The 21,525-nt window shown below is 58.9% G+C and overlaps 4 protein-coding genes across 7 annotated transcripts; 1 reads left to right on the top strand and 3 right to left on the bottom strand.

Annotated features, from left to right (window-relative positions):
• The first annotated feature begins 500 nt into the window (after positions 1 to 500).
• Ctxn1 (cortexin 1) lies at positions 501 to 2,094 on the top strand. The gene is made up of 2 exons (XM_020182667.2): positions 501 to 691; positions 1,076 to 2,094. The coding sequence occupies exon 2, from the start codon at positions 1,096 to 1,098 to the stop codon at positions 1,342 to 1,344; it is 249 nt and encodes an 82-aa protein (XP_020038256.1). The 5' UTR covers positions 501 to 691; positions 1,076 to 1,095; the 3' UTR covers positions 1,345 to 2,094.
• Positions 2,095 to 3,401: 1,307 nt separating this feature from the next.
• Snapc2 (small nuclear RNA activating complex polypeptide 2) lies at positions 3,402 to 6,926 on the bottom strand. Of its 2 annotated transcripts, none has more exons than XM_020182662.2 (5): positions 5,911 to 6,926; positions 5,138 to 5,257; positions 4,930 to 4,998; positions 4,266 to 4,578; positions 3,402 to 4,165 (listed from the first exon to the last, which is right to left on the bottom strand). In XM_020182662.2, exons 1-5 carry the CDS (start codon positions 6,091 to 6,093, stop codon positions 3,843 to 3,845), a joined length of 1,008 nt encoding a protein of 335 aa, XP_020038251.2. In that variant the 5' UTR covers positions 6,094 to 6,926; the 3' UTR covers positions 3,402 to 3,842. The 2 variants fall into 2 exon arrangements, with proteins under 2 accessions (XP_020038251.2, XP_073910349.1); XM_074054248.1 differs by lacking the exon at positions 5,911 to 6,926 and adding an exon at positions 5,337 to 5,646.
• Positions 6,927 to 7,085: 159 nt separating this feature from the next.
• Positions 7,086 to 10,763, bottom strand: Tgfbr3l (transforming growth factor beta receptor 3 like). 2 transcript variants are annotated; one of them, XM_020182651.2, is made up of 7 exons: positions 10,390 to 10,756; positions 9,362 to 9,498; positions 8,974 to 9,282; positions 8,280 to 8,403; positions 8,026 to 8,184; positions 7,789 to 7,861; positions 7,086 to 7,313 (listed from the first exon to the last, which is right to left on the bottom strand). In XM_020182651.2, exons 1-6 carry the CDS (start codon positions 10,457 to 10,459, stop codon positions 7,794 to 7,796), a joined length of 867 nt encoding a protein of 288 aa, XP_020038240.1. In that variant the 5' UTR covers positions 10,460 to 10,756; the 3' UTR covers positions 7,086 to 7,313; positions 7,789 to 7,793. The 2 variants fall into 2 exon arrangements, with proteins under 2 accessions (XP_020038240.1, XP_073910350.1); XM_074054249.1 differs by lacking the exons at positions 7,086 to 7,313; positions 7,789 to 7,861 and having other exon boundaries at positions 7,868 to 8,184; positions 10,390 to 10,763.
• Positions 10,764 to 10,856: 93 nt separating this feature from the next.
• Positions 10,857 to 20,228, bottom strand: Map2k7 (mitogen-activated protein kinase kinase 7). 2 transcript variants are annotated; one of them, XM_020182648.2, is made up of 12 exons: positions 20,019 to 20,228; positions 18,234 to 18,281; positions 15,374 to 15,515; positions 15,159 to 15,225; positions 14,942 to 15,055; positions 14,739 to 14,858; positions 14,537 to 14,644; positions 14,267 to 14,446; positions 14,102 to 14,182; positions 13,839 to 13,981; positions 13,254 to 13,299; positions 10,857 to 13,132 (listed from the first exon to the last, which is right to left on the bottom strand). In XM_020182648.2, the coding sequence occupies exons 1-12, from the start codon at positions 20,140 to 20,142 to the stop codon at positions 12,998 to 13,000; spliced, it is 1,308 nt and encodes a 435-aa protein (XP_020038237.1). In that variant the 5' UTR covers positions 20,143 to 20,228; the 3' UTR covers positions 10,857 to 12,997. The 2 variants fall into 2 exon arrangements, with proteins under 2 accessions (XP_020038237.1, XP_020038238.1); XM_020182649.2 differs by lacking the exon at positions 18,234 to 18,281.
• Between the last annotated feature and the right edge of the window lie 1,297 nt (positions 20,229 to 21,525).

The raw sequence follows: 21,525 nt of genomic DNA, 5'->3' as shown, positions 1-21,525 counted from the left end.
CAAGGTCAGTGAAGGAACTGCAGCCCCAGAGGGGCCTGCTTTGCTGTGGCCAGGACCCTGCCCCTTGTTTTGGGGAGGCCAGTGACAAATACTAGAGGGAATTAGTCCCCCAGGAAACCTGCCTAGGGTCTGTTGGGCTGAAGAACTTGAACGCCCGCGAGTGATGTGGAAGGACATTAGCACAACCTCCCTCCCTCAACAGTCTAGGTGAAGGGTCTTGCAGGGAATGGGGATGTGGGTGCTGAGGTCAGGCAGGGGGTGGCCGAGGTGAATGTGGGCGGGACTGCCCACGTCCGGACGAAGTCCTGGGTGTTCAGGGGCCTCCGATGTCCTGGTGACTCCACAGACTCCAGGGGCGGGGGCTCTGGTCTTCTGCAGACTGGGGCGGGGTCGCGGGCCCACGCGCCGCTCCCTGCGCAGCCTCCGCCCCCATGGCCCCGCCCCCATGACGGCCCCGCCCCCGTCACCATGGGAACAGCCGCGGCGGCCGGGCTGGCGCGCGGCTCGCCTGCCTCGGTCTCCTCCACTCCAGGGGCGGGTGGGGTGGGCTGAGCTCGGGCTGCTGCCGCCGCCGCCGCTGCTGCCAGCGCCACCGCCGCCGCCGCCGGGGAGAGACCGGGAGCAGAGTCGGCGCAGGTTTTGAGAGAGCGCGGCCGCCAGGCTGCCCGTGCCTGTCTGGGTCGAAGCCAGGGTGAGGGGCGCGCCGGGCGGGGGCGGCGGTGGGGGAGGGGGTCCCAGGCCGCGGAGAACAAAGGGAGCGCAGCGCGGATAGCGGGGACTCGTCCGCGCTGTGTTGCCCAGAACCCGGGCTGCGCGTTCGCACCTGTTGTGCGCGGGCCGAGCCGGCCTGGACTCCTTGTCTCCACTCTCAGCGCCCCTACCTGCGCGCACGGCCGGAGTTGGGTCCCCGCGTGGCGATGGCAGCAAACCCTTGGGCCGGGCATGGGCGTAGCCCGGGGATGGCGGCGGTGGCTTGGGATGTTGCGGGATACGACAGGGGGCGGAGGCAGGAGGGGGCGAGGCGTTGGCGCGGGAGGGCGTAGTTTCATCCCCTCGCCGACCCCCTCTTCCTCAGGGCACGCGGCGATGTGAGCCATGAGCGCGACGTGGACGCTGTCCCCGGAGCCGCTGCCGCCTTCGACAGGGCCCCCGGTGGGCGCGGGCCTGGACGCGGAACAGCGCACCGTGTTTGCCTTCGTGCTTTGCCTGCTCGTGGTGCTGGTGCTGCTGATGGTGCGCTGCGTGCGCATCCTGCTCGACCCCTACAGCCGCATGCCCGCCTCGTCCTGGACCGACCACAAGGAGGCGCTCGAGCGCGGGCAGTTCGACTACGCGTTGGTGTGAGGGGCCCAGCCTGGACTGCGCTCAGGATTCCGCCCAGATCTGCTTGCCGGTGGTTGAGGGCGTTAGGACAAGTCCAACCGCTCCCCTCCTAATCCCCGCTCATCTCCCCTCCTGGCCTGGCCGGACCCCCATCTCTGTGCCTTTATCTGTCCTTTCCCTCACTCTCTGCACACTGTCCCTGCCGGCTGGTACCCCAACTCTGAATCCCAGGCGGAAGGAGGACCCCCGCACCAACTCCCTTCTTCCCCAGCTTGCAAGTGAGTCTGCTATTGCCCTGCTGCCAGGCATGAATGTCACGTCCTTTACTGGGCGTGAGGGTCCCCTTGTCCCCCGCTCCCTTCCCTGTCTTCTGACCTTCCCCAGTTTCATCATGATGGAGTGTTGAATCCCTCTTTGAGCTCTGACCTGCGGGGCAGCTCTCCCTGGCTCACCGGGCAGACGCTGCATACCAATGATGGCCTGCACACCCTGCTCTGAAGATGAACCTGAAGACACTATGGCTGTGGTGTTCAAGATATGTGGTGCTTTTGGTGGAGGAAGAGTGCGAGCAAGCTTATCCCCGCCCCCAGCCCTGGCCCCAGCACAGGTCAGCGCCCCTCCCTCCTACCCACCTCCGTCCCCCATCTGCCCTTCTGCCACCTTCCCCTGGCACCCCTGCCATCCTTCCACTTCCCTCCTATGCCTTTTCATTTCTCTCTGCCTCTGAGCGATGAAGATGATAATAAAAGCTATTCTTGAGCGCTTACTGCATGCCAAGTAGTGGGCTGAATTAGCACCTCCTGTTTCTAACCTTTCCTTTTTGCTCTCCGGGATGGTGAGAAAGAGCCAGACCTTCTAGCATGTCCATTCTGCAGGCCAGGGGAGAGAGGTCCTGGCAGCTAGAGCGATTGCCCTTAGCCATGTGGCTAGTGTTCACTCAGGCTGGCAGTGGAACCCAGGTCTGGCTTTTGTATGTTCATAACTGCTGCCAGGTCCTGCAAAGTCACCCAAACTCACATGCACTGGCATTGAGGGCTGATGTGTATAACCATCTTGATTTCTCCAGCTCCAGGCACAGCTGAGAACCCCCCTCCCCAAACCACACTCTTTTTTTGTTCCCTTGATCTGGCAAGCTGGGATGAGGTGCCCTCAGACTGCCCTGGAAGTCAGCCCCAAGAATGGCACCTGCAGCCCCAAACCTCCTGCCCTTATCAGCTTGTGTGCCTTGGAACCTGTGGGGCTGGCACTGTGGGGCTGTAACTACTGAGTGAGCTGGCTCTGCTCCACATTCTGCCCGGGAGATGTGTTGTGTGCCCCAGGGGAGCCGTGTGCAATGTGTGTGGGGGAGAAACTAGTGTTTCCATAAAAAGCCGTGAGAAGGCACAGCTCAGTGAACAGAAAATTTACCTACTCAGAGGACTAGTTAGGCTTGGGGGAGGGTGCTGCCGAGGAACACCTACTTCCTCAAGAAGAACCATTTTCCCCCAGGCCTGTTCTCTACTCCATGCCTACAGGGCAGGTGCATTTGCTGCTAGGAAGCCCAGCACCCTCAGGAATGTGGGGTCTTGGGAATCAATAAGGAATTCAGCCCCTCTCTCCAATGCCCTGCTCCCTGTATCTAAGATCCCTCCAGCTCAGCCTCCCTCCTCTCCCAACTTCTACAGTTGTTGAGGCCCCAAGGTGACTTCCAAGAACACCATCCCCTCCTTCCTTCCAGTCATCTCCTGTCACTTGGGGTAGCCCATACCTAGCTTAGCCTCCTTTGAGTCAGGCCCTTGCTCCCTGACTGACTCTGGCTGCCAAGCCCCTTGATGGCTTCTACCTTCCATCTGGATGTGACATTGCTCCATTCTGAAAACTTGTCTCTGACACCTGTCCCCTTTTGAGCCCTGCCTGGCTCTCCCTCTTCCCATCCACACTTGTCAAACCTCCATATTGTCACCAGTGGGCTCATGGCCAAACCGAGGTCACTCTAGGCAAGGACTGCACCATCCTCCCCAGCATCTCTGTCCCCAAAACTATGGGACCTTCAGAGCCCCCACTCCTATCTATCTAAGTCATAGGAAAAGTACAGCAAGTCAGGTACACAAGAACTTTTATTTAAGGTCACAGGACACCCCAGGAAGGGAAGGAGGGAGGAGCTGGCAGTGGGGAGCACTGGACAGTGGTCAGTTGAAGAGGCCTAGGGGAATGCAAACAGGAGGGCATGTGATGGGGGGCTATGGTGTGGGTACCAGCTATGGCTCCCTGGTAGAGAATAAGGCACAGCTGGGCTTGGGAAGGCATCCATGTGTCCAGGAATTCAGACTGTGAGTGTGTAGAGTCCTGTGACCCCGTTCTCCATTACTCCAGCTGACTACCCCCAGGGAGCCCCTTGTACAATTAACTGAAGGTTTAGCTCACGGCTGAGAGCCATGTCAGGGAACTTCCACAACAATCCTCATGACAACCCAGTGCCAGCGGTGCAGGACTGAGGGCCCCACCTGGAAGTGAGGTATATCCTACAACTGCTGTGCCCCTCACCTTGCAGGGGTGGCCACCCTACCCAGGAGCTTTAGGGGCACCAGGAAGGGGTTCAGGGGGCAGATCCCAGCTGCTTGCCAGGTTGATTTCAGTTCTCTGGGCTCAGAGGCTTGTGGAGTAACCTGGCCAGGCTCCTCTGGTCCCCTAATGCCAGGCCCACCATCTTCAGCCCCAGGTCTAGGGCTCCCATCATGAGGGCTGGGCTGGGGGGCCATCAAGCGAGCATATGTTTCAGCCATATGCTCCGCTAGGGCTGTGCAGGGCAGGCGTGGCAGCTCCTCGGGAAGCGACATGAGCAGGTCAAGGACCACAGCTGACTCTGGTAATGGAGGAAAAGGGAAGGAGTGAGGGGAGGGCAAGGCCTGAGCCTGGAACCCCTCCTCCTCCTGCCAGTCCTTCCCTTCCCTTTCCCTACTCACCAGCTGCTGAGAGCTCGGGACCACGGCCACTTCGGGAGGAGAAGGACAGGTATTTGTAGATTTTCTCAAAATCCACATTAAAGTCTTCCTGAATGGAGGGGCCAGCCAGGGATTCGGCTTGTGCCTCAGGGGCAGAGCCAGAGGCCTCAGGGGTGGAGCCAGAGGTCTCAGGGGCGGGGCTGGAAGCCGCAGAAGTAGGGTTCTCTTGCCCCCTGGTGGTGCTTAGAGGCAGCGGCTTGCCATGGGCCTTCGTGGGCTTGGGGGGCTTGGAGTGCAGAAGGCTGAGGGGTTCCGTAGCAGCAATGGTGAGCACCTAGCAGCAGAGCCATCAGGGAAGGAAGAGAGAATTATTCCATCTTCCACTGCCCTGCCAGGGGAGGCAGAGCCCTCTACTTCCATCCACTCACTAAATCTTCCCTGCCACAATGAGGAAGATGGCACAGACAAAAGACGGCTTCACAGACAGGGACACAGACTCAAAGGTGTCTAGTGCCTGGTTGGGGTCACCAAGCTGGCAAGAAGGGCCCAATCAGGACCCTGATCCACCTTGTTTTGTTGCTCTACCAGTGACCCCCCCCCATTTCACAAGTCTCACCTTATCTGGACTCATATTTACGACTCTGTTCCCTGGTACACCCCTGACCTGCCTGGGAGATAGTGGTACCTGAGAGAAAGCTGTGGTCAGGGCTTCCTCCAGTGGACCTGTTATCTTCTCTGCCAGATCCATCCATACCTGGGTGAAATCAGTACACAGATCTTGATCAGCCAGGAGGGATCTCCCACGCTCTGCCCGTCCTGGGAGTTCCCTGGCCAGGTTATCCCCCCTCTACTAGAGGCAGTCCTAGAAGCCTTTCCTTGGCTACCTGCCTTACCTCTATGGGGGCTGGGGTCTGTGCCTCTCGGCTTCTTGGACCCTGTGAGCCACCTGGATGCACCCTCCGAATGGCCTCACGGACCACCCGGCCTTTGAGCTGCTGGAGGAAGTCCCGGATCTGAGAGAGAAAGAGGAGGAGATCGAATGGGTCTTCTATGAGCTCAAGGATGGAGAGACTCCAAAGTCCACTGTCATACTTGCTCCCTTTTTCTGTTTGGTGTCATGAATTCCTGAGATTCTGCCGCGACTCAGACCAAGGCTCCAGAGTGTGACCAGCTACTTAATGAAGATGGAAGAACCAGTCTGTTCTGGCTCCTCCCTGCAGGCAGAGCCGGTCCCTACTCACTTCCACTCCACCCCATTTCCTGACTCTCATTTCATCCTCACTCTCGCTTCCTCCAAAATGGTCTTTTACCAAGTGTCCAGCCCCCACCTCCTCTTACTCCTAGTTGGCCCGTCTCTAATTTTCTACTGGCCTGACCGCTTAGCCTCACACTACTCCCAAGCCTTACTCACAAGCTCCCTCCGCCCACTCCCCCGCCAAGGACAGACCCCGCCCCTCAGGCTCCTCATGCCCTGCCCCCGGAGAGGCCACGCCCATCCGGCTCGCCCATTCACATCCAGCCTCAGCTGCACGACGGCCTGCAGCAGCCGGCGGTAGCCCCGCCCCTAACTTTACCCTCGTCCCACCCACTCCTCCGCTAAGCCCGGTCCAGGACACACTCTAGCCCCGCCCCCAGCCCCACTTCTATACCGGGACCAGCGTCTCACCTCGGCCTCGGTCCGGCCCGGCAGCTCCCGGACCAGCTCGGCGGCATCTGGCTCCGGCTGACCCCGCCGAGCCTGCAGTAGTCGCAGTAGCTGCCGCTTCTCGCGGGGACTCCAGGGCGTGGGACCGGTCACCTCCTTCAGATAGCGTGCCGGGGCCGCTCGCCGCCGCTGCGGTGGCTTCATGTTGCTCAGGACTCCGGCGCTTTAGGACCGCTTCTCTGGTGGGCGGAGCTACGGAGGCCGCGGAAGCCAGAAAGCTCCGCGCGGAGGCGGAAGCGGATGGGGGCGTGGCTCGCGTTTGTAGGTGGCAGGGAGCAGCTTTCGTAGAAAGGAGGCGGGACTGGCGCTGAAACTGAGGCGGGGGCAAAAAGAGACCCTCGGTCCGCCTTTTATCTGCCTCCTGAACTGGAGCACTTTGGATCTCGTGTCCTACTTACATTTCTGAACTAACTCATGAAACTCCTACTGCATATTTGGCTTCTCACAGAAGAGTAGGCAGTCATGGCCAAGAGCCTGGGCTTGCCCCGGGCCTGGTGATGCACGCCTGTAATCCTAGCACTCCGGAAGCTGAGGCAGGAGGAGCGTGAGTTCGAGGCCAGCCAGAGCTACATAGACCCTGGCTAAAAAACAAACAAAATCCCCAAAACCTGGGCTATGAGGTCGGACAGCTCTGGGGACCTTCGACAAGTGATGTAGCCTTGCCGAGCCTCAGTTTCTTCATCTGTAAACTGCGAGAATAGTTGCAGTCTTGTCTATGCTCAGAGGAGGGAGGAACTCGGGCAGGAGGAATTTAAGGAACTCTAGGCTAAGAGGAGTGCAGAGGCCAGATCAGCGAGGGGGAACGAGCGATGGCATGGTCCAGGAGGTGGAAGTGAGGAGTAGAAAAGGCCCAGATGGGGGAAGATGGAAGGTGGCTGGTGGGCTGGCATAGGAGTGAAGGAGAAGGCGGGGCTTATTTTAAACTTAAACTGTTAGGGTTGGGTGCCACTTTCTGTTTGGAACAAAACACCCTTGATTCTCCCTTGACACGTGTATGTGGGCGTAGGAGCCCCGCTCCTCCAGTCCAGACCTTTCCTAGCCCCCTCTCCCCGTTCTGGTCCCAGGCATCCTCCCCTCCCCCCACCGCCATGCGCCCATCTTGATTCCACCAGAACTCAGCAGGGCAATACATAGTTTATTTTGAGCCCAGGTGGGAGGGGGGAGATGGAGGGAGGGGGGAGATGAAGGGAGGGGGGAGATGGAGGGAGGGGGGAGATGGAGGGAAGGGGGAGATGGAGGGAGGGGAGAAGCGCAGAAGTCATGGTTCCAGAGTCGCGTTCCAGGGCGGCGAGTCCGGTCCTGGCGGGCCTAGCCCTGAAGCCATGGCTGGCTGCACCTCTGGACCCCGCTGGGGCACGCCATCCCTGGGGAGGGGTGGCAGAGGTTGCACGAGAGCGGGAACATTACGTAGGCCACCCTTTTCCCAGTAGGCATTGCCCTCTTTCATCAGTCTATGTGTCGGGATAAGACTGGGAACTGGGTCTGAGTCCCACATTTTCCTCTCCTACTGTCTGTCTGAAGTTTGAGGACCTTTTTTGTTTCCATTCAGAGCCCGCAGTTCGTCGCGGCTGGCCCCACTCCCTGAATTCGAATCCCACTGCCACCTGAAGTTATGACCTTTGACGAATTGCTTAACCTCGTTAAGTTATATGAGTGCCTCACTTTTCTCATCTCTAGTGGGGATTTTAATAGCATCTACCTAAAGGTCATTAGGAGTATTAATGTGTATGAAATATTTGTAGCTATGCCTCGCAAAAGAGTAAGCTCTATGAAGGGCCATTATCACTCCCTCCCTCCCTTCTCAAGTTCTTGCTCCAGATCTCCCTGCTCCAAACTTACCTGCCTCACTGGGGTCTCCGGGGCTGGGGACCGCTGGGCGAGGCTCTTGCTGGCGGGCGGGGGGGCGGGGGCGCTGGAAGGAAAGGTGGTAGTGGGGTTGCCGCGCGCTGCGCCAGGGCACGCGCGCCCTCTGGGGACTGCTGCGGGCGTAGCAGAGGCAGGTCTAGGGATGTCCGGCCGTCCCCGGTCTGGGCGGTGGGAACTGGCTAGGGACTCGCGAGGGCAGAAGTCCGATACCTGAACGTGCGCAGACCAGGCCAAGCCCGGCGGCTAGCGCGGCGCCCAGCACGAAGGCTGCCAACACCAGCGCCACCACTGGCGCGGGCTCTAGGGCCACCGGGGCTGGAGCGGGCGGTTCGGGGCGCAAAGCCCTGCCTGGGAAGCTCTTGGGCGGCCCTGTGGAGAGTGCAACGCTGAGACTGGGCCCAGGATCAAGATGTCCTCCCCACTCAGGCCCTACGGTCCTCTGCAGGGGAGGAGTGCGAGCTTACTGGGGGGCGGCCGCGGTACTGTGACCACGATGGGCTGCGTCAGCGTGTGCAGGTGGGGGTTGTCTGCACCAAGACTCTCGCCGCTGCCGCTGGCGCCCGCACACGCCTCATCCTGAGGCAGACACTGGGGGTAGGCGGAGGGAAGAGACGGGGACGTCAGGGCCTGGCGATACTGGGTCTGGCCACTGGGGCTCCTAAGACAGACCTAAGCGTCCAACTCTCCGCCGAAGCCAGGAGACCACTATCCCTTCCTGAGCCCATAGATATACAAGTGGCTGGACGCCTACCCCCCCCCAAAAAACCCCAAATGTCAGCAAAGGTCACATGATCCGACTCTTGGCACCTAGCCAGTGAAGCCTAACATCAGATTTAGCCCCGTCGCAGGCTTCCGTATCCAATCTCCAGGCCGAGGGACTTCAGGCCCCTCCAAAGGGTGCCAGAGGCCTGTCCACTAAGGAATCTAGTGTTCACTTCCTGTTCTCCCTGAGGAGTCCTTGCGAAGAGCCCCAAGGGCCTCCGGGAGTCTCTGCATCCAGCCCCAGCCTCAGCCCTGAGGGTTCCCTGCTCCAGAACCCAAAGCGCTCCGACCCTTCCCGGTCCCCAAATCCCGAGGAGCCCCTCCCCGAGATGCCAGACGCTAGTGTCCAGCCGGTGAGGTGCCTCGGCGCCCAGATTCCCGGCTCTGCGCGCGCACCCGCGATGGCGGTAGCGGGGTCAGAGGCGCAAGCGTCCGGCGGCCTCCCCGGAAGCGGCGGCAGCGGCTCAGCTGGCAGTGCAAAAACTGCACCGAGGCGTTGAAGACCGGGCGCAGGCGGAAGCTGAAGCGTGCGGGGAGACCCGCGGCATCCGGGTGCGGCCGTGGTGGGAAGGCGACCGAGGCGTCAGCAGGGCAGCCCCCGCGCAGCAGCACCAGGGCAGGCCCTGGGGCCGGGCGTGAGGACGGCGTCACTGAGCAGCGGTGCAGGGCCAGGCCCCACCGCGCGGAAGGACGGGCCAGAGCCGCCTGGGGGACGGAGGCGTCATCAGGATCGCCCGGTCCCCACCTGTCCCCACCCGCCGTCTGTCCCGCCGAGTGTCCGCACCTGCACAAACACACGACTGTCGGCCGGGACTTCGAGCGGTCCGGCGCGCCTCGGGAAGGCGTCCTCTGCGTCCGACAGCTCCAGAATGAAAAGGGGTCTGCGCAGCCAGGGGCCAGGCGCCCCGAGAAATGGGGGTGCTGGTGAAGGGGGGGAAGGCAGCACAGAGGAGGGAGAACACACTCCTCCAGTCTCTCCAAGAAAGAGCCCCGAACTCCTGCCCCAACGCCTCCTTTGGAAAAGGGATGCGCTTCTGATGGCCCGTTCACCATGCTCGACTCCCAAAGTGGCTAGTTACTGAGCTGTTCCCCTAACCACCCCGAGACATTACAACCTAGCAGCTGAGGCCCCACGCAAAGCTGTGTGCCACAGAGGGAAGGTCCTTCATTCTCGACTTCTATTTCTCCATCTACCGAGTGGGCGAGGGAATCCCAGGGCAGAGTTGAAGAGCGCCAGATGGCGGTCTCTGGATTGCTCTTACGGGTGCAGCAGGGCCTGCTGCTCGCTTTCTAAGGGGAGGACAGGAGCATGCCCACCTGGAAGCTTTTCTGAGCAGAGCCACAGCCTAGCCAGACCCCTAGGGTCTTGGGTTTTCTGTTCATTGGAGCCTCACACTCCCAGACTGTGGGTTGCAGAAGCCACAGAGCGCTGGGGTCTCCTATGTGACCCCCAAACACACTAGTCTGGCCTGCGGGCAGTCATCTGTCTTCATGTGGCACTCAGCTGGGGTCATCAAATAGGTCTGCACACCTGTCCCCACTCCTATAGTCCTTGTCTTCACCTGGCTATGGGGACTCTGAAGAAAAAGCTGCTAGTTTGTAATGTCTCAGGGTCACTAAGGGGATAGCACAGTAACTAGCCACTTGAGTAGAGCATGGTGAACAGGCCATCAGAAGCCAGCCTGGGGACAGAAGATAGAGCAGAGCCCACCATAACTCCCTATCCCCAGGTGCAACAGATAAGGTCAAGGTAAGAAAGGACACTAGGGAGTGACAGCATGATGGCCCAGGGTTACACCAGCCTCTACATACCAAGTGGCCCATCAGGCAAGGTGGAGGTCCCTGGGAGCAGGGCCAGGAGCAAGAGTGGGGTGCCCAGCATACTGGACTCCCTGAAGTTGGTAGTTCCAGGTCACCAGTGAAAGGACCTGGCTGGACTGCACCCAGGCCCTGCAGAGGAGCAAGCAGCCCTGTCCTTGGCAGGGCAGCCACCCTCGAAAGCGGGGGTGGAGAACTGAGGGGCTGAAATCTGAGCAGGTGCCCAAGGCCTTCAGGGATTAAGGGCTCCTTTCCAGCTCCACCTGGGACTACTACAGAGAAGGGGTCCCTTGCACAAGCTGCTTCATAACAAGTCATTCTGAACACCTCCCACTTATCCAGCCCCAAACCCTGCCTCAGTTTCCCCTCAATGAAGAGTCCTCATCCACCAAAATGGCACACCCCAGCCCCTTCCCAATCTTCCCTGCCAGGTCCTACCTGGCTCGGGACACACCACAGACTCAGAAGAAAAGGGAGGATTTTATTCTCAAGCATCTTAAGGACTTACAAACGTGGGCATTTTGTTTAAAAAGGGACAGGGCAACACTAGCTGTCTGAGGAATTTGAGGAGTCCGTGGGCCAGGGGCCTGGGTCAGGCCACCCCAGGCCCCTGCTGGCCCCATCCACCCTCTGCCTGGTCCAGAGGGATGGCTGGTGATGGGAGATCTTGGGAGAGGTGGGGAGGTAGGAGACTTCCCCTGGGCTCCCAATTAACACTGAAAAGGGGGCTGAGGGTAGACACACACTCACAAAACAGAAAATAAAAGTTAAAGATAAAACCAGGCAACCCAGCCTTAGGCCTGTGTTGGCCCTGGAACCAGTCTAGCAACCTTCCAGCTACAGAGAGGCCCCCATGGCTAGCCTCAGTGAGGTTGAGGGGCCAGGCCTGTTGGCCACTCCCATATCCCCTCACAAAGGGGACAAGGGGCAGAGAGAAGATGACTTCTATTACACTTTAAACATGCGACATTTTGTGAATACATAAGTCAATATGATAGGTAAGAGGCCATAGTGACGGCTAAGCCTATGCTGCTTCAGCTACATCCAGCAAGGTTCCTCACCTTTGGTGTTGGTTGGGTTTTGTTTGTGGTTTTATGTATATATTTTTTTCTTTTATTATTTTGTTCTCTTGTCCACTTGATCTGCATGCATTACCAACAAAAAAGAAACACACCCCATCCTGCTCTGGCTGCTGCAGTGGGCTCTGGGGCACCACAGCCTGGGTCCTGGGGTAGATGCCTGGGGTGGATTCTTCCCTAACCCAGACCTCAAGGTGGGCTCAGGCTGGCCAGCTCCGGGTGAGCTGAGGGATGCTCAGGGGCATGATGGGGTTAGCCACTTCACAGTCCCATACCCTGGCCTGACCTTCCCCTGCACTCATGCCTGTCCCTCTTGTCCCTGTCACACATCCTCGAACCTCCACAACCACTCCTTTCACTCTTGATCCCTGACTCCTTCCTCACCCACCCCCATCAGCCCCCCTAGCCCCACTCCTGTCATCGATTCCCTTCAGCAGCCTCCCTGTCACCTGCTCCTCTCTTCTGCACCCCCTCCTCACCCTCCCTGAAGGCCATCTTTGTGGCCGAGGCCCCTTGGGCTCCCTCTGTGCCGCCTGAGCTCTTCAACTCACCCCCAAGCTATGGCCAGTCTCCAGCCCTTTGGGAAGAGCAGCTCCCTGGAGCCCAGCCTTGGGTCTCAGCTCTCCTGGGCCTCTCCTAGGCCAGGGTTGACAAGGGAGTAGCGAGCCAGGCCCCCTCAGCTCGGCCCCAGGATCCCAGCACCCAAGGGTGGTTAGGGGGACTCACCACGGCAGCTAAACATGACTTTGGTAAAAGTTTCTGAAGGTACTGACACACCCCATGAGGACAAGCTCTCCTCCCCCTCCCCCCAAACACCCCACCAAGTACAATAAAATACAATAAACTCCATAAAGGACCCCCTGAGATCAAAGAAAGAGGGGGGGGGGAGAGAAAGAGAAAGAGAGAGAGAGAGCGAGAGAAAGAGAGGAAAACCCAGCCCCAGTTTGGGTGCAGTCACCATGCCCACACAGTCTTCCTGGGGTGAGGACTGCGGGAAGCCTAGGTAGATCTAGGGCTCCCACCACAGGCTGGGCCAGGAGAGAGGCAGGAGGAAGATGGGGAATGCCAGATAGGAACACAGAGGTAGAAAAAGAGGGAACAGAGGGAAACGGACAGCAAGCGTGTGGGGAGAGGCGGAAAGGACAGACGCTGGGAGCATGGGGGTTGGGACGAGGAGGCGCCCTCCTGGCCCCTGGGGGCCGCCCCAGCCCAGAGGTTACAACTGAATAAATAGTATTGAGTCTGCTTGCGGCCTGCTGTCTTCCGTTCACAGTGTCTGTTGGGGGGACGTGCATGGCCGGCTGACCCCGGGATGGGAAGGGCTGGGGCCCAGCAGGCACATCTGTCCACAGCTGGTGGGCAGGGAGTCAGGGGTGGGTGGGCGCCCCCTACTTTCTGTCTTCAGCCCTCGGCAGCCGTCCAGGTCCCAGGTCTCCCCTGGTGGGCAGCTGGGTGGCCAGATAGGGAAGAGGGGCCTGTGGCCACGCCCCTGGGCCCCTGTGGGGCTGGCTGCCACCACACAGCTACCTGAATAAGGGCAGATGATGTTGGCTCAGGGCTCCACTAGTCCGCGGTGACTCGGTCTTTGCCATGACATCCTTGAACCAGGATGCCACATCCACCTCGAGCATCTCATAGCGCTTGATGAAGCTATGTTCCTGTGGGCCGAGGGGTGGCTTAGAACGAGGGGTCTTCCCTCCTGGCCTCTCACTTGGGGGGGTGGGGCTTCCCGAGTGGTGGGGGTGGGGGTGGGGGTGGGGGTGGGGCCCAAGTACTCACAAGTAGCTTATTATACTTTGGTCTCTTCCTGTGATCTTTAGTAAGGCTGGAGAAAGAAAAAGGAGAGAAGTGAGAGCTAGGACTGGCTGCACTCCTCTGCTCAGGCCCTCCCCAAGTGAGCCAGGGATCTTCCAGATCTGTGGGAAGCAGCTGTTGGTGTTCTTGGGCCTCCTGCTGGCAGCTGAACTCTGCCAAGCTGTGCATCCCCAAAGCCTCCTGGCCCAGAGCGGCATGTTAGGACCTGGCTTGGGAAGCCAGATCTGGGGTGTGAGGTTCCCACTTAAGAGGTAAGTGGGACTTTCAGGGTGACTTGAATGTGTGCTTTGTGCACAATCTCCCACAGGTGCCATACACCCACAGGGCCAGCTGTCCCCTCTGGTTACATCCAAACCAAGTCGTGGCTCCCAGGGCACCAGCTTCAGCGCCTGCCTGCATCCCTGGCCATGAGCCCAAAAACAGCTAACCCCACTCTGTCCTAGGCCGGCCCCTCCCTTCCTGGTCATACCCAAGTATTCCTGGGCACCGGACCACAGCTGACCTCCCAGGGTCTCCGAGTGGACAGGCAGGGCAGGGTGGGATGCTCACCAGTCTTTGACGAACGACTGGAAGTCCCCCGAGAAGCCCATGTGACTGGGCAGGAGCGGGGGTTCTTCCTGTAGGACTTTGGTGAGGACCTCAAAGTCCGTCTTGCAATTCTTGTAGGGAAACTGTCCTGTTGCCAGCTCCACCTGGAGGGAAACAGGCATGGCTGGGCTGGCAGAGGAGTCCCTGCCCTTCCTCCCTCCCTCCCTCTGCAACCTAGATGGCCTCAACCCCAGCCTGAGGCCAGAGGCAGGACTCCAACTCACCAAGGAGATACCCAGGCTCCACACATCAGCCCGGATGTCATAGTCAGGCTTGGTGGGATCCGGGGGATCTATGCGCTCAGGCTACCGGGAGGGAGAAGAGAAGGATGTACCGAAGGTAGGGCTAGCCCCCAGGAACCCAGTCAGGCCCTGCTGGACCCCACTCACTGCCATGTAGGCGGCACAGCCAGCGCTCCGTGTTTTGGCCTTGGAGTCGACGAGGCGGCCACTGATGCCAAAGTCACAGAGCTTGATCTGGCCCCGCTCATCCAGCAGGATGTTGGAGGGCTTGACGTCTCGGTGGATGACGCCGTGTTTCTCCTTCAGGTAGTACAGCGCCTTCACAATCTGCAGTACAGAGAGGGCAGACACCGTGAGGAGGAGACAGGGTCCAGGGCTGCCCATCTGGCCACACAAGCCCTGGTCTGGCCCACTCACCGCCACAGTCATCTTGCCCAGGATCCGCTCAGGGATAGGGCCCTGCATCCGCTTCTTAAGCTTCTCTGCACAGGTGCCCATGAGCTCCATGGCAATGAAGACGTCAGTCTGTAGAGGGACAGTGGCACTTGTGGCTAGGAAACCTGTCCTGCTCTACACCCCAGTCTCATTCTGGTCCCCAGTAATAGGCAGGGCAGCTCACGTTGGTGATGAAGGTGCCGAAGCACTGAACAATGTAGGGGCAGTCGTGGCTCTTGAGCACCACATCGAGGTCCATGAGGATGCGTTTGTTCTCCTCCTTGTTCCCCGAGCGCCTCATTTGCTACAAGGAGGAGTAGTTAGAGGGAACCTCAGTGCTGGGCTGCAGGATGTGGGACCCAGTCTGGAGGAGGGACCATGGCTTACCTTGACGGCAATGATGTGGCCTGTCTTCCGGAAGCGCATCTTCCATACCTGGCCACAGGTACCACTGCCCATCTCACCCAGATTCTCGAGGTCATTGATTTCTGCCTGATAGCGCTGGGAGGAGAGCAAGGCTGGAGGGTCCCTGGGGCCTCTAATCCCACCCCAGCCCAGCTGTGTCTGGTCCTAGCCATGCAGGGTGCAGAATGAAGGGTGGTACCTGGCCCCCGATGGTTAGGTAGCCTGTCTGTTTCATGATCTCCTGCAACTTCTGATCGATCTCGATGCTGTGGGGTCAGAGAGCAGGGGCTGGAGGAAGGAATCCTGACCAATCTAATGGAATACCAGTCCCACATACCGGGTATCACACAGAATTCATCACCCACCTCCCTGGGAGCTGGCACAGGGCTGAGTGATAGCCCTGTATCAACTCACCTCTCCATGCTGCGGGGTGTGAACAAGGTCGGCGGGAGCCCCAGCATGTGGCGGGGCCGGGCGGGGGGTGTGGGGTGCTGTGGAGAGCTCTCTGAGGACGGCGAACGGCTGCCCCCATCATTGGCCAGCGGGAGCTGCAGGGCTGGGAAGGTTGAGAACCAGGGGCAGGGAAGGGATTAATATCTAGCTGATCCCAGCTCCAGGGCTGGCATTCTGGAGAGGGGACAGGTCCTCAGGTTCCCCTCCCTGATAGCCCTCAGCCAGGCCAGCAGAGCCCCTGCCCTACAGATTGGGGTCACCCTCCCCACCTGGACTGTCCTCAAGGTGCCTTCTCCTGCCCCCCCCACTCCCCGACCTGAAAGATGGGGTGGGTGGGGGAGGGGTGGTCACAAAAGACTTTGTTTCCAAGTCTACGTTTGCCAGAGACATGAGGTGGAGACCTCAGCTAGGTGGCTTCCCTGGCATGCTACTTTTATGTCCGCCTCTGCCCGGAAGCAGGCCCATGGCATCCACATCTGACCATGTGAGGACAGAACGCCCGCCAGGATCGGACTGGGCCTTTTTGGCCTTGTCACCAGCAGTGAATTTAGTGGTCAAACAAGAGCCAGGGGTTCCTGGTTCTGGTTGCCACGCCCCATGTTCTGCTCCAGCATCAGGGAGGGCTACCCTCTGACTAGACGGCTGATCTGTATGCCCCCAAGCCAGGCCTGCAGAGCTGGAGCAGGTGAAGGGAATTAAGGGGGATAGCTCCTCTAGAGATTGGGGGTGAGCACTGGGACAGGCAGAGGGGTTGGTACTTCCCAGCGGCCTGCATGCGATAGCTTGGGCATGCTACAGGCGGGCAAGGTGGGCAGGCAGGCGGGCAGGCAGCGGGCACCCCAGGATGGGCAGGTGGCGTTAGAGGGTAGGAAGAGGGGCAGAAGACAGACAGATAGGAGCCAAGACTTGGGGCCTAGCTGCCCAAAGGAGGCACTGCAGATAGGCCAGAAAGAAGTCTGGGATGGTAGAACAGGTGCCTGAAGAGCTAGGGTCTCCCTGGCCTGACTGCGATGGCGTGGGGGAGCAGGAACTGAGAGTCTGGTGCAGCGCCTGTCCTCCAGGGGCCGCTTGTACCCCAGAGGGCCCAGTGCCCTGAACAGACAATGGCTTGCTCACCTCAGAGTACTGGCAACAAGCCCTCTCCAAGAATCACCTTTCTGGGGGCCTGGAGCCTATCACTCTCCCACAGCCCTCAGGACTGCAGGCTCCTGGAGACTTGGGCCCAGTGACCAAGGAGTAGAGAGAAATCACTCAAGTTGCTTGTAGCCACGTTCCTTCTTGGCCTCATGGCCAGGTCCCTGATCTCAACCAGCAATAGGAAGCAGGTAAGAGGACCCTGACCTGCAGTCAGAGATGCGGGTCAGGGGCAGGTCTTGCCAGAGCTTGGCGGGAGCAAAGGAAGAGCCTTGAGGACATGGCTGAGTCCAGCACTTACCACCAGCCCGAAGCCTCACTTCCCATGTCCTCTCCTGCTGCTCCTGGCTGAGCAGCAGCATCTTGATGTCCCTATGCCTCTGCTGTGGCCATGACCCCAATCACAATCCTGATTCCTCACTGGTTCCTAAGGACCTGTGTCCCCTTCCCCAGCACCCTGACTATCTCTAGGAACTGTCCGGGTTTCACCTCCAGGGGTACCTGGGCTCCTTCACCCAACACCCTCCACTCTCTGGAGACAGGACTACATCCCCAGTCTCTCCATACAGTGAGGTGCCCTATGGGTGCCCCTTGCAGTCCACTAGGCCCTCCTGGGGAAAAAGGCTGCAGGCCCCAGACCCTGGAGCATGGTGGGGATTTGAGGGGGGCTAGAACGGGAAAGGGAGGGAAATGCACAAAGGCACTGAGAACAGAGGTCATAGAGAGGGTGACAGTCACACAGCAGGTCAGGAGAGCAGAGTGAATATAAGAGGGGGAGAATGAATAAATGAGAGAGAGAAAGAGAGAGAGTAGAAGGACATGTGCCCACTGACAGAAGCCTTGTAAGTTCAGGATGCCAACCCAACATTCACACATACTCATGCAAGTATACACAGGGCATGGAAAAATCCACACACACATGCAGACAGGGACAGAGCCAGAATCCCCACCCCTCCTCCATCCCCTCCCTCACACACAAAAAGGTTGGGAACACACAACAGCCTCACCCAGCCACAGTAACACACAACCACCCACCGAGTCAGACCTCCCACCTCTGTCAACACAGGCACTCTCTTCTACATGCACTGCACAGGTGGGAACTGCATGCCCCAACTGTCCAACTTGTCTGCTCCCAAACACACTCCCAAACCTCATTGGGGCTGTCCCCTCCCCCAGTGTCCCAGGACACTTCGTACAAATCCTATCTCCTCCAGAGACTTTCCCTGAGTGATCCCCTGCAGAACCCCTCACCCAATTAGAATGTTCTCCCTGTCCACCGGTGGACCCCCTACTGCAGCCTCAGCCCCACAGACAAAGGGTTGGTCTGTTCTGCTCACTGCTGTGTCCCTGGTGCTGAGAACAGACATTTATACCAGGGTTGAGAAAGACTGAACACAGTGCACCTGCCTGGCCCCACTTTCTCTCTTACACACACACACATGCAGGAACACACCCATGAGATTCCTGCCAGACACCCATTTCTCTAGGAACTCCAAACTGAGTCAAAAGGAAGGGGGGCAGTGAGAGGACGCATAGGGCTGGGCCAGGCCCACACTACTCTAGTGGAGCGACAGAAAGTGAGGGTGAAGACACACACAGAGCATGGAGTGGGGATGGCATTCTGCGTTCGGGGTGGTTAGGTCAATGGTGCAGATGTCCAAGCGGGCGATGATAAAAAGGCTGGTACCTGCTCGCTGGGACGGGGCAGGAGCAGGGCTTAGAGTGATCACAATAACTGGATGGGGAAAAGGAAGAAAAAAAACAACACCACGATAAATCACAACAGAAACAACCGATTTGTCCAAAAGAAAAGAAATCAAATCATAATTGGGGGGGGGTGGCACAAGGCACCAAACTGCAGAGATGGGTAGAAACTGACAGAGATGGGAGGGTGGGAGGATGGGATGGAGCTGACAGACACAGATGCCTGGAGGGGGCTTCTCGGGGCCTGCCCGCCATGGGCCTCACCAGGCCTCACTGTGCAACTAGGGGCACAGGGACCCCATACCCAACCCTATCTCATTCATGCTGGGACTGGGGAGGTCAGCCCTGACGAGTCTAGCAGGGATCCTCCAAGTCTTGGGCAGGCTTCTGGTCATAGGCAGCATCCAAATGACAGCATCTCCACCTCCAGAATTTCTCTGGGCCCACAAGGGACTCCCCAGGAAGGAAGGGACCCACACAGACTGAGGTCAGAAGAGGGAGGGACAGAAGTGAACCTTGAATAGGGATGGGTGAGGGGTTAGGCTGTGGAGGTCAGACTAGCTGAACAGGAAGTGGATAGAGTACTTAGATATGGGGGGAGGGGGGCTTCCCCCTCCTGTTAGGATGACTCCACAGGGAACTATATAAACTCCAAGGATTATATCACAGGGGACATAAGAGGGTGTTCTGCTGTGTCAAGAGAAACACAGAAAAGAGTCATGGGGTGGAACTGGTCACAAGATCCTTACAGCAGGGGAAAATCCAATTCCCTTCAGCAGAGAATTGGGGACAGAGGCCTGTGGGACACAACAGGGAAGCTACTTATGGTCATGATGATCCCAGGTCAGGTATGTATGGAGGGGCAAGGACAGCTGTTGATTCAGGGCAACAAAATGTCAGGGAGCTAGGGCACAGAGATGGCAAGATCCGAAAAGAGGTGTGTGTTTGCTCATTGAACCTATATTCATTTGGGCCTTAGGTTTCCACAAGCCAGCTGGATATGAGGACAGGAAAAAGTCACCAGAGCCCAGGAGACTGGGAGATGTACGTATGTTTCTGGAGAACTAGACACATTGACCAAGATGGACGTACTGGAGCTTGTCACAGAGGTATTAAGGGGTCTGTTGAACCCCAATGACAAAGTAATCCCAGGCTGAGGAAAACAGAGCACCAGATATGGTCACAGGATCAAATGATAGACTCCTCTGTCCAGAAGGATTATATGTGGGTACAGGTATACGTGGTTAAGTGACTTCAAGTGTCCCCAGGCCCAGTGGTAGGTATGTGTGAGTGGATCATCTGCTTGACCAGGCCAGGGAAGGGGAACTCTTGATACTGAGATGGCAGCAGAATTACTGGGTCAAAAGAGATGTCAGTGTGTTTGCGAGGGGGACCTGGATTCGCTCACGGTCGTGTGAGGTCGGTGAGCCCGGTTCAGTGCAGGTGGCAGAGGATCTTGGTATCGCGATGACCCGGGATCGGAGGCGGGTCATGGAGTGAGCGGAGCCTCCTTTGAGCCCAGTAACTAGGCTCCCAAGCCCCAAGAGTGGGAACCCCCAGGGTCCGGGGAAAGGCCGCCCGGAACCCGCAGGCCCCACGCCCCCTGGGTCACCGTGACCCTCACCCAGCGAGCCAACAGCGGTAGGGCAGAGAGGAGGAGCCCGAGCGCCCCGGAAGCGGGGGCGGGGCCTGGCGACGGGGGCGGGGCCCCCCGCAGAGCGCGCCCCGCCCCACCCGCCCACCCCCTCCCCCACGCCGCCGTGCTTACTGGGCCTGGGCCGCTGGGGGCTGATATCCAGGTTGAGGTCGATCCTCCTCCGGGCCTCGCGGTTCTCCTGCTTCAGCTTTGCTTCTAGTCGGGACAGCTTTTGCTCCAGGGAGGACGCCGCCATCTTCCCCGCCGCCGCCGCCGCGCACCGCCGGGCCGTCCGTCAGTCCGGCAGACAAACACCGCACTGCGCCTGCGCTGGGATGACCCAGCCGAGCCGCCGTCTCGCCTAGCATGGCGCATGCCCGCGGCGCGCACCCGCCCTGCCCTCGTGCGAATCTCGGCGCGTGCGTGCTTCGTTCCGGGCTGAAGACGCCACCTAGAGCTCGCGGCTGGCAAACATGCAACATCCCTACCCATCCCCTATCGCCGTGATGCGCATGCGTCAAATCCGAATCGCTTTGGAGAGAGGCGCTGCGTGGAAGCCCATCATTTTAGAGCGCGGTGGGCGGGGAAAGTAGTGCGCATGCGTACAGCGGAGGAGACGCGGCCACGCTCCTGTCTTCTACTGTGCATGTGCATCCCCAGCGCCTGTTTTTTTTCTCAGCAGGTGTTATGTGTGGTCTCCGCGGCGGTGCGTTCTCAAGCTTTCTAGTCGCTGTTCCCCGCCTGGTCCTCCCTGGCACCTGCGCCCACACAGAACTTCCTCGCCTCGGATAGTGCTTCATTAGCATCCCTGTTACGCTTAATTGCTGCCCGACTTCCCGCTGGCTGCGCGGTACAGCCTACTCACCATAATTAAGCGCCCGTGGGAATCCCTTTCCATTTCAGCCAGTCCCATCAAGCTCAGGGTTGGTTGAGGCCTGGTGGGAGGGGAGGACTCTGTGAATCCGGCCGCTCGATCCCAGATTTCGGTGCCAGGACCAAGATCAAGGCCAGAACTGTGGGGGAGTTTATGACGTCCCACCGCCAGTCTATCCCGTCTTCGGAATATGAGCCCAACTCATGGACGTGCAGAATTCTCTGCAAAGGAGTTTGGGGGTTAGGTGCCTCTGCCCAGTACCCCAACAGCTCCTTTTAAGTAGTTTTGAAGAGTGCTGGGAAAATGTCCCCATCTGGAACCCTGTGTCCTTCAAGAGTAGCTTGCCTCTGCTCTTAGGTGCAAAGAGGAGGCTTGCATTTTGCAGAAACATTCAACAGGTGGCCAACCCCAGGAGGTGAAGTTGTACCAAGTAGTCTGTCCATTCTGGGACCAACATGGAAACACCCTGGTATGGGCATCGAAAGCTTCTGGGGACTCCTGGTGGTGGAAGGACCAGAAGCATGTGTGGAGTTAAAAAGATAAAAGGGGAGGGAGAGAAAAAGGAGTTCTCTGGAGAAAAGCCAAACAGAAGACACCACCCAATTTTTACTGATTAGATGAGGTCTCTACCTTGCCCTGCTTTAGGTTGCCTTTGGTACCTCTCCTCCCAGGATGGATCACAGCCTTGATTCTGGCAGACAGCAGTCGACACTTAGTCCCGTGAAAAAGAAGGCTCAGACAATGATCAGTGCACACAGAGATGAA

The sequence above is a fragment of the Castor canadensis genome, chromosome 14 (genome assembly GCF_047511655.1).
Source record: "Castor canadensis chromosome 14, mCasCan1.hap1v2, whole genome shotgun sequence".
Lineage (NCBI taxonomy): Eukaryota > Metazoa > Chordata > Mammalia > Rodentia > Castoridae > Castor > Castor canadensis.
The sequence above is the reverse complement of the archived record's forward strand: the minus strand, read 5'-3'. Positions and strand labels throughout refer to the sequence as shown.

Excerpts from the sequence above, each read along its gene's own strand:
- Map2k7 (XM_020182648.2), bottom strand. The coding sequence starts at position 20,142 with ATGGCGGCGTCCTCCCTGGAGCAAAAGCTGTCCCGACTAGAAGCAAAG. Across the intron at positions 15,516-18,233 it reads TGCCCCGTCCCAGCGAGCAG|CCCTGCAGCTCCCGCTGGCC; the intron begins GTACCAGCCTTT and ends CAACCTTCCCAG. Across the intron at positions 13,300-13,838 it reads CAGTCGTTCGTCAAAGACTG|CCTTACTAAAGATCACAGGA; the intron begins GTGAGCATCCCA and ends TTCTTTCTCCAG.
- Snapc2 (XM_020182662.2), bottom strand. The coding sequence starts at position 6,093 with ATGAAGCCACCGCAGCGGCGGCGAGCGGCCCCGGCACGCTATCTGAAG. Across the intron at positions 5,258-5,910 it reads CGGGCCGGACCGAGGCCGAG|ATCCGGGACTTCCTCCAGCA; the intron begins GTGAGACGCTGG and ends TTTCTCTCTCAG. Across the intron at positions 4,579-4,929 it reads TGACCACAGCTTTCTCTCAG|GTGCTCACCATTGCTGCTAC; the intron begins GTACCACTATCT and ends CTCTGCTGCTAG.
- Tgfbr3l (XM_074054249.1), bottom strand. The coding sequence starts at position 10,459 with ATGCTGGGCACCCCACTCTTGCTCCTGGCCCTGCTCCCAGGGACCTCC. Across the intron at positions 9,499-10,389 it reads CTTGCCTGATGGGCCACTTG|CACCCCCATTTCTCGGGGCG; the intron begins GTATGTAGAGGC and ends CCCCTTCACCAG. Across the intron at positions 8,185-8,279 it reads AGTACCGCGGCCGCCCCCCA|GGCCGCCCAAGAGCTTCCCA; the intron begins GTAAGCTCGCAC and ends CACTCTCCACAG.
- Ctxn1 (XM_020182667.2), top strand. The coding sequence starts at position 1,096 with ATGAGCGCGACGTGGACGCTGTCCCCGGAGCCGCTGCCGCCTTCGACA.